General features: G+C 33.7%; 1 protein-coding gene across 1 annotated transcript; it reads right to left on the bottom strand.

The window, feature by feature from the left end:
- Nucleotides 1-956: 956 nt before the first annotated feature.
- On the bottom strand, nt 957-15,728 carry LOC110021531 (phenylalanine--tRNA ligase alpha subunit, cytoplasmic). Its single transcript, XM_020720063.1, has 19 exons — nt 15,372-15,728; nt 14,978-15,193; nt 14,770-14,892; nt 14,521-14,613; nt 12,824-12,880; nt 11,377-11,432; nt 11,168-11,260; nt 10,885-10,975; nt 5,917-5,954; nt 5,795-5,833; nt 5,526-5,602; nt 5,129-5,213; nt 4,963-5,062; nt 2,376-2,472; nt 2,225-2,296; nt 2,035-2,101; nt 1,827-1,952; nt 1,182-1,236; nt 957-1,087 (listed from the first exon to the last, which is right to left on the bottom strand). The coding sequence occupies exons 2-19, from the start codon at nt 15,122-15,124 to the stop codon at nt 1,034-1,036; spliced, it is 1,470 nt and encodes a 489-aa protein (XP_020575722.1). The 5' UTR covers nt 15,125-15,193; nt 15,372-15,728; the 3' UTR covers nt 957-1,033.
- Between the last annotated feature and the right edge of the window lie 1,523 nt (nt 15,729-17,251).

Here is a 17,251-nt window from a genome sequence, read left to right as displayed (position 1 = left end):
TAGTTTCATATATCAATTTTATAAATAGCATTGTTTAGAATGATATTCATACAATCGACCTAAAACATATTACTTTTGTAGAGATATGACAGAGTATTTTATTAGAAAATTATGGTTGAAATTTTAAATATATATATTTTTAATAAAAAAATTAAAACAACTATCTTTTCACAACTTTTACACTCTTTAACAACTTCTCATTATAAAAATTTCTAAGAAAATAGTTCTTCAAATAAAATTATGACGACGGTCTGAAACACAAAAAAGAAAAAAAAATATCTCAAATTAACTCGTATGCTAAGCTTCTTTCTAGTGTAAAACCATCAACTCGCTTAGCGGATAATAAAATATTTATAACATTAAACATCAACACTTCCCATAACAATCAATAAAATCATGAAATGTTGAAAATTAATCATTTATCAAAATACATGTTCTTACTAGAGGAGCCAAATGATTCTAACAAAATAAGAGATTTAAAGTGGGCCTCAATCCTTTTGTCTTCTCACATTATCAATTATACTTCTAGTTTTATAAGATTTTGTGATGAAATAACATTTATCTTCTATTCTATATGTGTTCACATTGCTCCTCATACAACAACTTTCAAGTTCATGCATTCAAATGAAAAAAAAAAAATGAAAAATGTCAATAATCTCCTCAAATATGCCATCTTATACCACAGTTTATAAAAGTGTAATTTAATCCAAATATTCTTTTAATAAAGCTTAAAATAATCTCTATAGAAAACTATTTCAACTGCAAATTACTTTTTAACACTTTTATGGACTAATAGTCCAATGTAACTATTTTATAAGGTACAAGCAGCTGTAAACTTACAACATAAATTACAATAAATAACTCTTCCGACCTTCCTATATTTTCAAGTTAAACCGAGCGCTTTGTGAGAGACAACCCATATATATATATATATATATATTATTTTTTTAATAAATGTTTGAATGAGTGGATAAAATAAATTAGCTGAGAAATATTTTTCTTCAAGCAAAATGGAATTCAACAGAAAAGCTCTTCACTGCAATCCCAGCCGGCAGATTGGGTTGCTCTTTATAACATTGAAATCCACCTGAAAAAAATAAAAAATAAATAAAATGAAGGGGCAGAAAACAAATTTATTAAAAAAAAAAAAAAAAAGGGAAAGAAAGAACAATCATACATACCTTCGGTCCAAAGAGATCCCGAATGTTATCAATGCCGTACAAAATCATTGTGGGCCTGATTACGAGGGAGGAAATTGAAATATAAAAATTGACGCTTTAATTGGAGAAATTTAGGTGTATAAATTTTTTTTGGGGGTATAAATGCAAAATATAAATTTTAGGTGTTAGATGTATAATACATAGGAATTGTGGGGGATGTAAGCGATTACACGGCACCGAAAACATTGCTATTTATAAATCAAGCAGCTTTTTTTCATCCATTTTTCAAACTCACGCTCATATATCAAAGGTCGTGATAAAATCCCAACCCATATTTTTCATTTTTATCAAAGTCACAATAGTTTGATAATGGCACACGTAAATGTATCGATTTCATAGTTCAGAAAATCACAGTTCTTAAAAAAAAACGGACCGATTCACCGGTTCGCTAATTCAACCACCCCCCCAATTCAGACAGGCTCAATCTCAGAGTTCTATGAAGAATGATTTTGAGCTTAGACTAAATTGATCGAATAACAAATTCACGGTTGAACCAGTTGAAGCAGTCTGTCCGGTTCAATTTTTAAGACATGAACAGAACTACCTAAAGATATAGAACTGCCACTCTTCCTAGCAAAAACATATGCCTAGATAAAATTTGTGTACCTCTCAAGTGAAAGCCCCCATGCAATGACTGAAACATCCTCCGGAAGCCCCATCGGAAGCAACATTTCGGGGCGAAACATACCCGAGTTTCCAACTTCAACCCATTTCTTCAGACCTTCATGATAACTGGAAAAAAATGGCGAAAATAAGACAAAAAGATCATCAAGACTACACAGAACAGGTAATGCATTACTGAGGTCATGTGTACCTGAAAATCTCCATGCTTGGTTCTGTGTATGGATTATAAGCAGGTTTGAAGCGCAGCTTTGCCATGCCTACAAAACCAGGATCAAGTTGATTAAGAAAATTTCAGTTTCAACGATGCAAAAAAAATCAAGAAATGCTCAGAAATAAAGTAAAGATGCAAAAAGAAAAAAAAAGGGGGGGAAGTTTCGTACCAAGCCGCGCAAAGAAGTCTTCCAATACTCCCAAAAGATCACCGAGAGTGAGACCTCGATCGCAAATGAGACCTTAGCACAGCAACTTTGCAATTTAATTAAATGAAAATCACCACAAAAAATTTGAAAGAAAAGAAATGTGTAATAATACCTTCTATCTGATGAAATTCTGCAAGATGGGTTCGATCAACAGCTTCATTGCGGAAAACACGATCGATCGAGTAATACCTCTTAGGACTAAAAGATTTCTGGACACATAATGCAAATATTAACTCTTAAGTTATCGTCCCAAAAATTTTTAAAAAAAAAATTCTAACTTCATCTCAATTTTCCCTTAAGATATCTATAACTTACGGATTTGTTTTAATATAGTGACTTTTCAACCAACTTAATTATTTAAGATATCATGCATGGAAGCTCTGCGGCTGCTCATACAATAAAGAAATCTTTGATATTAGTCATATATCTCATCGCATAAACTCCTCAATTCTCCAAATTCATTATCTATTTACTAGCTAAAACGATTTGGGGCATTTACATGCTTACCACCCAATTCCAATGTATTTACATATCTAACATCTAAACTACACTTTTTACATTTATACCTCCAAAATCCTTCGTATTACATTAAAAATACCATCATTTTAAGTTCCGAAAAGTGAAATACACCATGTCATGCATAGGTATGGTGACATGTGTCAATCAGGAAGGACGAAAATCGGACAACTAAATTAAGAATTTTCTATAATTAAGAGATTCCTTATTTAAATTATTTCCAATATCTTTATTCTGAATTATTTCTCTTCTAGCTGAATATTTAGATTAAGAATATGTATTATTAAGTTACTTAAAATAGATTATACATAATATTTTGTAACTAAAATAGATTATAAGATTATTATTTAATGGAATGAAAGCAAAGGGAAAAGACAATCGAACCTATTCATTATTCAACATATTTTTCTCAAAACTTTGACATGGCATCAGAGCTAGAATCGGTGTGAATCCTTGGTATTCTTCAACAGTAGCCCTAGTCGCGATTTTCTCGTCGCAACATCTTCGACAACTTCGTTTGCATCTGCTTCGTTTGCCTGCGCAATTTCGCGTCTGTGTCTGCTTATGCTTCATTCGCAACATCTTCGACAGCTTCGTTCGTCTGTGTCTACTTCTGCTTCGTTCGTGCAAAACTTCGTGTCCTCTCTGTCCTAGCCGCATCACTTCACCACTTCGTTGCGTCGTCTCAGCCCTAGCTGCGACTCTCCTCGTCTCGGCCCTATTCGTGATCTCCTCTCCTCCCTCCGGCTCTTCTCATCAACCTGTGATCTCCTCATCAAGGGACATAGCCTCGATCTCCTCTCCTCCCCGCGTCTCTGCCCTAGCTGCAACTCTCCTCATTAACCATCGTCTCTGCCCTAGTTATGGCTCTCCTCCCTCGCGCCGGCCTTAGAGCTCTGGTCTTCTCCTACCCGAAATCATTGAGGAAGGTATCGAATATATTTGAGCAGCTGATATTCACAAGTGCTGATATTCACAAGAGGCGGACTCATCTTATGGAATTGCAAGGAGCTCAGCAACGCCATTAGGAGATCTCCAATCATGCTTTCCTTTTAAGTTTTTTGCCACCTAGAGTTGCGGCGCTGGTCTGGTTTATTCTTCTTGTTGTTCTCTGCTCTTCTCGTGAAGAACAAGGTGGAAAAGAAGAAGTATGTTTTAAAGAATATCAGACTTGATCGACTGACAGATAGATGTCACGGGTCTGCTCGCCAAGAGATGGCACTTATTCTGAAGTGCAAAATTCATTCATTGTGGAATACAAGGATTCTTGAGTAGAGAAAGGGTTGTTATGTTTGTATTATTATTCGTCCGATTCAGATCTTCTTCGCAAAGCATTGCTGCTTCTATGGCATCTTCGACTGCTTCTTACGCTTCGCATCGTCCGCTTCGACTTCGACTTCGGCGCTCCTTCCTAGATCGATAGCTTCAGCTTCGGCCTCTGCAAACCATAGATCTTAGGCTTCGGCATTCACGACTTCGGCACTCTCGGTTTCGGCACTCTCAGGCTTCGATGCTCTCAGGCTTCGGCACTCTCAGACTTCGGCACTCTCAGGCTTCAGTACTCACGGCTTGAGGATTTTTGATCCCGACAATGTTAGTTTCTTGTTGTCAAATTGATGCTTCTTGATCAGTCAACATCAATTTGAAGGGGGATGTCAATCAGAAAGGACAGAAATCAGGTAGCTAAATTAAGAGTTTTCTATAATTAGGAGCTTCCTTATTTAAATTATTTTTAATATCTTTATTCTGATTTATTTTCCTTTTAGCTGAATATTTAGATTAGGAATATGTATTATTAAGTTACAAAATAGATTATACAGAATATTTTGTACCTAGAATAGATTGTAAGATTATTATTTAATGGAATGAAAGCAAAGGAAAAAGGCAATCGAGACTATTCATTATTCAACCTATTTTTAGAAAAACTTTGACAACATGCAAGTAAAAAATGAAGTTCAGGTTTTATATATATATATGTAAATACATAGGAATTGAGTGGTATGTATGTAAATCTTTCAACTATTTGTTGTGTGCTAAATGATATAGAATCTTTTACATTACCATGCATCACACATTTTGCTTTGCAAAGAATGTTAAAAACAAAAGGTTTAGATATATGTCAAATACTTAATAAGATAATATCTAATAAGACTGAAATTGAACAACGCACAGAAGATCTGCACCTGCTGAGCCAACCTATATAGCATCCTTGCAGATACTGCCGTTGTGTGCGTTCGAAGCAGGTTCTTATTCGCTTCCTCCCGTTTCCATTTGTATCTATACCTGCACAGAAAAGCTGAATCAGAATTATGAACATAAAATATTACCATAAGATTATAGTTAACTTACCCTAAGGATCCATAATTGCCAGATTCATGAACATGTTTCACCTTCGCAACATAATCTTCGGGTAAATCCCTAGTAGACGAAGGAACTGCAATCCAACCATGCAATTCATTATAGGAAGATTTACATCACTCAATTCCAATGTATTTACATATCTAACACCTAAACTTCATTATATACATGCCACCTTATCTAAGCATGAAAAGGTATATTCCACTTTTAAAAATTAAAATGGGGGTATTTTTGATGTGATGTGAAAGGTTTGTATGGTACAAATATAAAAAAGCAAAGTGTAGGAGTTAGATATGTAAATACATAGAAATCGGCTAGTAAGCTCATATAAATGCCGCTTCATTAACTACAATTAGCGCAAAACCAAAATTTTTATGTAAGTCTGTACCTTTGAGAAAGAAAGTATCATGTGAATCGCGGGCCGGGTGCTGTTGAGGTTGGAATAGAGCATCAAAATTCCAGAAGCTGAAAGACAAAATTATGATAACAATTACAAATCAGTCAGCATATAAGTATTCCACTTGACAGTCCTTTAGGATAATGTCCCAAATTTCAAATAAACAAAACTCAAAATGGATGCAGCATTGAAGAGAAAAATACAAAATTTGGACATACACTGTTAAGATATTAGAATGTCTAAATACGAAAGAACATTACCTGCTTTCCACATAGTTATTAGTCGGCATTTCTTCAAAGCTGCGGTAATAAAGTGACATCAGACAAATAAGAAATACATATCAACCCTATTTTCAGCAAATGAAAATGGTGGTTTCAACTACCCCATCTGAAGAAAAATACTTTGGATGGCATCCCGCACCTGCAGGAATTTAAATTTGCAAATAAATAAAAAATTTGTTTAAGTGGAAAGAAATTAAATAAAAAGGAAAAATTGAAAGTTTTGTGGTAGCTCAGAATCCATTCTTGTTCACACATTATTTGTTGCAAAAAGATTTGTAAGGAAACATGTTTGCATATAGTGGGAATACAGAACTTGGGGACAGGCATGGATAACATCTCATCATAACTACTACATTATGATAATACTATAACAATTATTTGGACTTCCAATAAGAAGAGTGGCAATTCAGCTCATTAAAATGCACATTTTAAGCACTGAATAATAATTATACAGTGAATTGATGACAATATCTAGCAATGTAGAGTCAAACTTCGTCTTCATAACCATAACATTAAGGGTCTGTTTGGGGCAGCTGCAGCTTATTGAATAATCTGTTGATAAGTTAGGTGCGGTGATTATTAGAAACTTTTATTTTTTTTGGAAAATCCAGACCATTGCCAGAAAGCTGTCACCACACCTAGATATGTGCGGTGAGAAAATGCTACTTTTAGCGTTTTCAAGACGAATAAGTTGCCAAAACGCAGTTTACCCAAACACTCCAGGTGCGTTTTCAAAACGCCACCGCACCAAATAAACTGTCCCAAACGGACCCTAAATGATTATAGAATTCCATATCCCTCCGCAATGAAAGAACTATAGCTTGTAAACAAGCACATCATAAGTAACAGATAATAATTAATGGGCATTTAAATACATACCACCCAATTCCTATGCATTTGCATATCAAACATCAAAACTTTTTTTTTATATTCATACCATCCAAATCTTTCATATCACGTTAAAAATACCACCCTTTTAGCTTTTAAAAAGTGAATACATAAGAATTGATTGGTATGTATGTAAATCTTTCAATAATTAAACAGTGAATGGATGACAATATATAGCAATGGTAAGCAAACACATCTTCTAGCAATATAATTCTTTATGATAATATATTCGCAAGAACATTCTATTCAACAAAATTAACATAAAAAAACTGAGACTTATTCCTACTGTTATGGTGAGCTTTATGAATGCTCATCATTCATTCAATTCTGTTAAGTGTTGCATTAGATTACAATAATTTGCAAATATCTCCTGCACTGTTTACAAGTAACTCAAACCATCGATAAAAAGTCTAAGCCAAAAATATGTCCAGAAACCCTAAACTAGTCAACATTTCCATTTTAACTAAAATCAACCCCTAACTTTAACTCGTCCACCACTTATACAGCAACCTTGAAACCCATTAACCACCCCCATAAAATCTCGAGCTCCTATCTTTTAAATCTCTAACATGGTTCTAATTTTTACCAATCTAGCAACAATCTCACCTATTTAAAATTTGTTATCTACAAATGAAATATAAGAAGGTACCAAATCTTAAATGCTTTATTAGTTAATATAATCATACCCACAATTGAGTGCTTAGAGAGAGTACGCATGCAACTTAGGAATTTTCCACCACGGAAGGCAATTTCTCAAATGAGATCTAATTCTAATTAGCTTTTACTGGCTCAAAAAAGCGCTTTTAATTTCCCACTAGGAAGAAGGAAACAATAGCAAAGAAACTCATCATAAAGGAAGGATCAGGAGATGAAAGAACCCATAAGTTTAGATGAAAAAAATGAATTAAAAGGAAGAGACGTGAAATAGAATAGAAAAAGTAGGGGAAAAAACCCTAAGAGAAAGTAAGAATCAGATGAACAAAGGCTACAAAAAAATACCTATACTTGTTTATTCCATCATAAACTTTGATCGACTTGCAAGACACTAGACCCTACTTATATAAAATAGCAAAACTAACCCAAACTAAATAAAAATTTTCGAAACATTTTTAAATAAAAAATGATTAATAACCACTGATGACCAACATAAAAAACTCACAAAAAAAAGAAAAAGAAAAAGAAAAAAAACTGAAGGTTACATAATCCTAAAATCATAGACACATGACCCTGAATTGAGGTAGGCTTGCACTTCATCAATCCCCTCAGGTAGCAAGGAACTATACTCCGAAGGGTTGAAATGTCGCTAGAGAAAGAATTCAAGACCATCAACCCTACTATAAAACTAGCAATAGCCACACTGGACGAAAGGCCAAACAGAAACCACCTAAAGAAGAGGAGTAGAGATAAATGGGAAATGCATCCCAAGAAAAAAAAAACAGACAAAGGGGAATAATATCACCATCATCAATCATACCAATAAAAAACTCAAAAAAGATTTCAAAATCTTAGGGTTAACAGCCTACCTTTGATTTTGTTTCAAACTTGGCTAATGGTTGGGTTGGATTATTTGAGCTTGATTGGGTTGCGTTGATCAATCAAGTTGGATTGGGTAGCAATCGAAAGATACAAAATGAGTTGCTGCTTGCGGTGTTAGTTATATACACATATATGAACTGAAGGGGAGGCGATGTAGTGAGATTTTAGGTTGAAATGTGTGATCCATATGTAGTTAAGGCAAATGTCGAGGCTGGAAACATGTTGCTTGTTCCTCAATAGGAAAGAAGAAATTCACTACAGTACTCATGAAATTCAACTCATTTTAAATTCATGATTTTGATCTTGAATTGCTATCGTTATTGCTATAATTTTGTAATGCAGATCATAAGTACAATGCTGCCACTAATAAAGTTATTACATAAAAACAACTTTACAAAGAAAGGCATTGTATATGAATGCTCACATGTGAATGTTGATAAATAGAGCACCCAATATGGTACTAACAAAGGATGTCAATATATCCATGCTTTTATTACTCTATCGTTTCCAGCACAAACGATAGTAAATAAAAGAGCCATGCCTAGCTAATCAGATAAGGAACGTATCAACCAATGGTAATTTATGCGCCTTCACCCAAAAACAACAAAAAAACAAAATATGTACCTCAATATGCTGAATGGAATGCATCAGTCAAAGATGGGTTAGATTTACGACAAGCAACAGTTATTAGGACTCCCAAAATAGAATGCATGGTTATGTTGAAATTATTTCATAGTCCATGAGTATGACATCCAAATGTTATGCCACATACTATCATTTCACATCGGTAATGCACGCTTCACTCAAAACTATAGCTCGATTTCCCAACAAATTACTTAAGCTTATATATATTGAAATTCGTAAAATGATCACATAATTAGAAAATCTAGTTAGAAATCTCAACTTCTTTGCTTAAATGCCAAATGAACAGCATACATGTTGCTTCTTTTTCCATTTTGTCTACTGCTATATAGAATTGAGATTTATCAACCAAAATATTTATATAGCTCACTTTTGTACATGTTGATAATGTTTGAAGGGCATGATTATGGCATAACTTGAGGCTAAGGATCAAAATGAGAAATGTGTGAGAAATTGTAATTAATGGCATCTAGCTTCTAAAGTACACAAGTAAATCTAGATTAAATTCTATATGGCCAAATGGATGATATTAATCTTAGGATGATATAGCTAAGTTTGGGTTTAAAAATACTGATATTTCTATTTTGATGGATATGAATTGCAAGTGCTATATACAATATAATTTTAAGATTATCCACATCACGACCATTCTACCATAATGTTGTTCAAATTTATGATAACAATAGATCAAGGAGAGACTTGGGCAATCCTGTCATCACAACCAATAGTTCTCTTTTCGATTAATCCAAGTTCTCAAGCCAAGTCATTAAAAAATGGTATCAAAGTAAAACAATCATTTTTGTAGGTTAATCCTAGTAAGAGAGAATGTACATAGGCTGTTGCAGAAGGCACATCACTAAAATTTGAATTGCAATGAAAAGGCATCAACTTCTTTTAAGGTTATTACGCATTTTGATTATTTATTGTAAAAAGTACATCGCCTAAAATTTGCAACAGAATGAATAAACATAAATGGCTTTCTTTTGAGGTTATTCTATAGTTTTGAAGTTGATTTAATGTTTAAGTGATAGTTAAAGTATCCAAATGCCCTACAAGTTGGGTTGCAATAGAGTCAAGTCAAGCCAAGTGTGTCGTGGATTGGACTTGGCTTGGTCGTAATATAAGTTGTTCATATTCGGCTCGAACTCATGCCAGACTTTATATATCCATATTTGGTTTGCTTAATTTTTTAACTAATTTTAGTCGGCTTGAACTTAGATTGCTTATATTAACTAGATGAGAGTTTCAACGAGTTAATAAATAAACTAGAACTTAGAAAAGAACATAATTTTCAGATAAAATTATTAAAAAATAATTTTACAAAATTAAATAAATAAGCATATGAGCAAATTTTGAACTAGTATCTAACCACTTTACATAAACAAAATAAAATATATGAGTTTCACACAAGCTTTCATGTAATTAAACAAAATAAATAAGTACTAATAAACTAGTTATTGAAATAAAAAGCAAGTTATGTTAAATTAACATACATGAATACTAAATTATAATATATTACGATATAATTAATAATTAAACCTAAAATATAATTGATAATAAATTATAATATACTATTATTAAATTAAATAAATTAGAGTTAATTAAATTTTATTTAAATAGTATATTTTATATGATATGAGTTATCATTGAATTTAATGTCAAATATTTAATAGGTTATTTGTTGAATAACTAACTTGTTTGTTCATAAGCATAAATAAACAAGATGGATAGTGTTCAAGTTTGATTAATTTAATCTTCAAGTATTTAAAAAATGTTCAAACTTGTTTATTTGCTAATTTGAACAAACTTGACTAAGTATTAATCGAGTCAATTTTGACATGTTCATCAAGTGCATTGGTTTATTTAAAACCTCGCCTGCAAGCCTTCTCAAACAGCCAGCTCATAATAATAGATGAAGAACAATTTAAATAATTAATAACACATAAATTGCTATAAAAAATAATACTCCATCATTTAACAAAGCAGATTGCTCCTGGCCATACCTTAAGCAAAGGTTGCAAATAACCAATTTGGATAGGTTGTACTTGAGCAGCAAGGTTATATTCCTTAAACTCCAAATCCTTCCAATCACCCCTACATATTGAAAAAAATGAAACTATAAAAAGATTAGTGCAATAATCGAGTTATTATCAAAAGCAAAGCTAAGTGTAACAATAGAGAATCGACATATTCCAAAAGCACAAACAAAAGTCAATATGAAATACAAAATGCGAGGTAATGGAGTCGGTGGGGACTTGAGGTATTTAACACAAAGGGAAATTGTACCTCAACAAATGCTCCCTCGTTAAATCCGTTGCAGCCTTTTTCCTCTTTAAAACATACTTGGGACCTTTCCTTAAAGAGTACCCCTTCAATGGCCTGTAAAATGGAAGCGAAACAAAGTCAAAGAGATGCATTATAAAGCTAATGAGATACTGAGAAAAAAAAATATAGCCAAATGAATCCAAATAAAAATGATGATCTGATATGCTCACCTAAATTCAATGAGCTTCCTACTTTTAAGTTCTGCAAGATCTTTCTCATCAACAACCTGCAACAAAATCATACAAAACATAATTATCAATACAACAACAACAAGCTTTTATCCCATTAAGTGGGGTCTCCTACATGAACCTTATTTCTCCATTAAAGGATTCATGTCATAGTTTTTCGACAACAATTTTACACTAGTTGTCGACCACCTAATGTAACCCTCCATTTTTCACATTCGGGGGGTGAGACCCAGCAATGGCAGTGTTGCATAACATAATTATCAATATTAGCATAAAAAACCAAGAGCAATAGATTAATTTAAGGGATAAGTATAATTTGGTGCACATGATTTATTTTAACGAGCATATAGCCCCAGTATAATAAAGAATATGTAAAAGGAGCACATATATTCCATACCAAATACGTAGCAGTTTATTGTGCAAGAATCTGTTCGAGGGTGAAGTTTACTGCTGAGCCTCTCCTCTTTCACTCCAAAAACTAAATCTAATCTTGTCAAAAAGCTCATACCAACCAATCTTCTCCTAACACCGCAAGCCAAAAATTTAACCCCGTCTCTAACAGTTAAATGGCACCATGCTTCATAAAAGCCAACATAGCCACCCCCATCAAAGACACCCTAAAACGGTAAAACCCCGCTCGGTCTCCCCTACAAACAACACCGCCATCAAGCACAATGAAATAATGGATAGATCGAATATCTAGTCTCCTTCATCACCATTGTTAACCTCCTGGAAAATCAGATTTATAGACATACTGCTCAATTCCTATGTATTTACATATCTAACATCTAAACTTTATTTTTTACATACGTGCCACCTTACCTATGCATGAAAAGGTGTGTTTCATTTTTTAAAAGTTAAAATGATGGTATTTTTTGTGTGATATGAAAGATTTTAGTGGTGTAAATGTAAAAAAATAAAGTCTAGGTATTAGATATATAAATACATTGGAATCGGGCGGTATGTATGTAAATACCCAAAAAATAAAAATAAAAATAAAAACATGCAGATATGATTTTAAACTTCTTTTGCACCCTCCTCAACATACCCGAGCTCACCGACCTCAACGCCAACATGACATATTAAACATTAGGAATGAGGAAGCTTAGTAGGAGTGCATGCCTCCCACTTACATGGACACAATTAATGTGCTTACAACATATATATTCTTGCATTGAAAAATGAAAAGAGAGCAAAATAAAAACAGCCGACATAATTCAAAACAATATCAAAACAGATTAAAGGTTAAAACTTAAAATTTTTCAAACTTTGTGCTTCATTATATGCCAAGGTTCAAATAAATCAAACTAGACACTAAGATCAAATGAGATTAACTTCAAAAAACCCTAACATAAAGGTTTAAATATAAAACAACTTGAGAGCAGGAGATTCATATATTAAAAATAAAAGCCATAAAAAAATCACATACATCCCCATTTTCAATCTGCTGGAGAAAATCTTGGACTTTGTCATCGACATGTTCAACCTGAAAAATACATTCACAGTTAGAGTTACATAGATAATCACATTTTTTTTAATACTACTCTACTACTTTATCTCTTCTCTTGCCTTTCATATAGAAAAACTACTATAATTGTGTTACCTTGGGGCCCTGCCTAAGGGCAAATTTGTCTTCATGTTAGGCACTAACGTAACAATAAATTAGAGCAAACATAATTTTTTTTATTGCAACAATCCAAACAACTCACACGAATACAAATGATAAGGACCTACAATTCGAGAAGTAGGCGATCACTCCCAATTAATACAATTCGAGAGGTAAGAAATTTGTCTCAAACCCTATACCTAAGACTCGCCACTTAATCTCATGTATAAACCTAACCCTAGACATAACAAACTTATTTATATCCAATAATAATAGTAATAATAAACTAAATTGTCCTTAGGCGTACAAAAGATAAATTTGCCCCTTTTTTTAAGGGAAAGACAAATTTGCCTCATTATTAATCACTATTCTACCCTTTCAAACATAAGTTCTAAATTGTAATTATTTTTAGGAGCATTTGCATAGATAGCACACAATTCTTATTATTTATATACATATCTCACACCTAAACTTTCTTATTTACACACATGGCACTAAAAACATTAATATCAAATAAAAAATAACACTATTAACACTTTTTAAAAGTCAAGTGTGCACCTTTCATTCATAGGTTTAAAGCACGAAAATGCTAGTGTACAAAAATATGGAAGCTTAGGTATGAGATATGTAAATACATAAGAATTGTGTGCTATATATGTAAATTTTCATTGTTCTATCGTACTTTATGTTCATCTATTATTCACGTTTCATAAATGGGCTTCCAGTTTTATACGCAAATCAGTTGATTTTTTTTCCTTGTATAAAGTGATTAAGGGTATGGATGAAAATGGAATTCATAGTATTTTTAGTTAACCACGCACTCTATAAAGAGTATCAAAAATAAACTTTTTCGCTGATGGGAAACCTTTTCTTTACTTCGTTGTATATAAACTCAATTTTTGTTCTATGAGAGTGGTTGTTATCTAAGTAAAATCTAGAGAAAGAGTATATTTCCAGCTGCTTTTAATTTGTAGACTACCACTATTGCCAATACACAACATTTGAAAAAATAAAGATATCCCAATCTACCTCCAATACAAAATTCATCATAAGATGATCAAGGAAAGCAATTTATTCCCCCTTCTCAGATTAGATATAACTTAAATTGGTACCAATCAGGAAGGAATGTGATCTACTAGTAATGTAAAATTTACTTTCAGCACGGAGAGTATCCAAATGTCCCAAGGTCATCTATGCAATATAAAAGCCTCCATAAAGGTCTTTGAAAACATAGCATAATAATGTAGGAAGACATAAAAACCACTCAATCTAACATCCATGCAATGAGAGGTTTATTTCGCATTTTGAAAGTTAAAATAATGGCATTTGTTTATGTGATATGAAATATTTGGGCGGTATAAATGTATGAAGTAAAGTTTAGGTCTTAGATATGTAAATACATAGGAATAGGGTAGTATGCATGCATATGCTCCAATAAACAATTTATAATGAACATCCAAATAATGTAGAAATAATGAACGAATTAGAGTTACAATTACAAAATGTGGAAAAAAATTTACCTTTCTAGAGACCCCTTGCCTGCCAATCTCCACCAATTTCTTCTTTACTGCCCAGGAGGATCCAATCTTGAAAACTGCGGGATTCACTTTTTTCTGTTGCATCAAAAATAACAAACAAAGAGAAATCACTCGATAATAATGATTTACTCTGAGAAAGACAAATAAATAAATAAATAAACTTCAACTTTTTAGTACAAATATCAGGATTCATACTGGAACCAAATGTTCGGCAAACAAAATACGCCATACCTGCAGTTCCTCCCTAGAAATCCCCTCAGGTGGCACTGCATTGAACAGTTGGACCTCCGGTGATCCCTCCCGCGCGTAGGTCTTGCCCTCTTCTTTAAGAAACCACCGATCCTTCTGGAATTCCTGATCACGGAAGCAACGTTGTGTTGTTATTTTCAACAATAGTGAACAAGATATATATAGGGAGAGGGCCGTCGAAAATTTTAACCTGAGCATCAACAATTTCGAAACCACGAAGACTCTTGATTACATTCTCGAGCTCGTTATGATCGATGCCGATACTGGCAGCGAATTGGTGCGAGTCTGGTATCGCTTCGTTGTTCTGTAAAAACCCTAGAATAGAATCCTCCACCATTCCCGTTTGAATAAGAGCGACAAGCGCAGCTAAGGGACTGCTTGGTAGCAGCAAGATTTAGCCTAAATCCTGTCAAACAGCAAAAATGACAGCTTTAACTCCTACAGGATATGAAATCCCGATTCTCCTCCGCTTTGCCTTAACTCCTGGATTTAGTAAATCAGGTTGGATGATGGCTTTACGGGATTTAGAAGAGCTGAAGCGCAAGAAAGGGGGTGGAAGGAAGACAGCGAAATACGAGGGCTACCTTCCTCAATGGTTTCTGGGAGGAGCGAAGCTGGAGGAAGGGGAAGATGGGAGGTCTTTGTACGCCGCGATCCCGCCGTTGCCTTCACAGCTAGCTCTAGTCGCGAATGTATGGCTATGGTTTCGGCCTCGAGAAGGGGAAGAGGAGGTGGGTGATGGTTTCGGACGAAACCGGAAGAGTGGGCGGAGCGAGGGAGGCAAAGGTCTAGGGCAGCACAGGGGACAGGGAAGATAAATTTAAATTGGTTTATTTAGACCTTTTTTTTAATAATTATGTTATTAAGCTATTTATAACTATATGTAACTATTTCATAATTAATTTAGAAATTTAAATTGCTTGTCAATATTTTTATTTAATCTAATAAATAACATATAAATTATTAATTAGTCAATGGTAAATTAATTAAGAATTTATCATTAATTAATTAGTGTACAAATCTCAAAGAGAATGAACATAGAATGAATGAACAAAAACAACAAGAGTAAACAGTCGACCGACAAGTCACCGCCAAGTAGCTAAAGTCACGTCTCTAAACACGAGACAGGTCAAAGCTCTGGAGATGTTCCATTGTCTGATGGCGACAAGCTTCGCTAAGGGCGAGCGTAATTCATCATAACAACAAGTCTCATCAGATATCTAACACAAATAGCAACAAAATCTGACTAAAACCTTGCAAATAAAAGTATATGGTTGAGGCGACTAATTGACCAGGTAGACTAAATGCATGCCCATAAGACTTGAGCCAAAGCAACAAGTGAGTCACAGTTCACTCGAAAAAAACAAATTGACTATTTAGTCAACCAACCGATTGACATAAGTACAAGCAGAAACCCTCCAGTAGTGATTTGATGGTTGACCTGCACTTGTCGCAGTGGATGAGATCGTAGTTCGATCGAACACCTCGGTCAACCAAACATAAAGCACGACCGCCATCTAGTCGGCCGCATTCTAGCTAATCTACCAACAAATTACTGTCATATCAAAATTAAAATTGTAATACATATAGGAAATGAAATTCATATAATTTATTAGAACATACATCAATTTAAGAACGGTTTTCATAACCATTTCATTCTTTCTATAATTGCACCAAATATATTTTTATAAATAAGAGACAAAATGACGGTCAAAAGTCGGGAGACTGGAGGAAGAATTTTTATTCGGTACGTGCACCGCATGAACTCCTGCATGCGGTACCGAATAAAAATTCACCACGTGGAATGCGATTCCACGTGGCTTTACAGCTTAAAAATAATCTTTTTTTATGCCCGACCCGACGTATCCCGCCCAAAAAAAAACGATTTTTTGTCATTTTCGATTCCCGCCAATTGAAGAAAGTGGCATTTTGTCTGTTTTAGGGTATTGGGATTCGGTATATTCTCATTTTTTCCCTCATGTTCGCTGGAACTGGTTCGATGGAAATAATTTTTGACGAAGAAATGTTGGTGGAATCTCAAAATACTCCTGAGAATCATAACAATAAGATGAAATCTCAGAATATTTCCGAGAATAATGAGATTGAGCAGAGTTTAGATGCGGCAGAAGGGCATCGGCAGGTAGATTTTTTTAACGAAGGATGTTTGAATGCAGTTCTAGGTTTTAAGGAGTAATTTTATTGCTAATAAAGTTTGCTCTATTTTTAGATGAGTTTTAACGCTAAGTTTTGGTTTGGTGGGATGTGGTGTTATTTAGGAAATATAATGGTGATACAGTGGTTATTATTGTATTTGCTCTCCATTTCTTATTGTTCATTAGAATATTAGTTGGGGTTCGATGTTTTTTTGGTAGTATCATGATTCATAATGTAAAGTGAATGTTGAGGATTTGGAATTATTTTAGTTGTATCACAGTGTTATTTTGGTGGTATTATAATGTAAAGT

This window comes from Phalaenopsis equestris, unplaced genomic scaffold (genome assembly GCF_001263595.1).
Source record: "Phalaenopsis equestris unplaced genomic scaffold, ASM126359v1 Scaffold000134, whole genome shotgun sequence".
Classification (NCBI taxonomy): Eukaryota; Viridiplantae; Streptophyta; class Magnoliopsida; order Asparagales; family Orchidaceae; genus Phalaenopsis; species Phalaenopsis equestris.
The sequence above is the reverse complement of the archived record's forward strand: the minus strand, read 5'-3'. Positions and strand labels throughout refer to the sequence as shown.

Coding starts and splice junctions, on each gene's coding strand:
- LOC110021531 (XM_020720063.1), bottom strand. CDS start 15,124: ATGGTGGAGGATTCTATTCTAGGGTTTTTACAGAACAACGAAGCGATA. Junction 11,261..11,376: donor AGGAAGCTCATTGAATTTAG/GTGAGCATATCA, acceptor TCCATTTTACAG/GCCATTGAAGGGGTACTCTT. Junction 5,955..10,884: donor ATTTGCAACCTTTGCTTAAG/GTATGGCCAGGA, acceptor AAATTCCTGCAG/GTGCGGGATGCCATCCAAAG.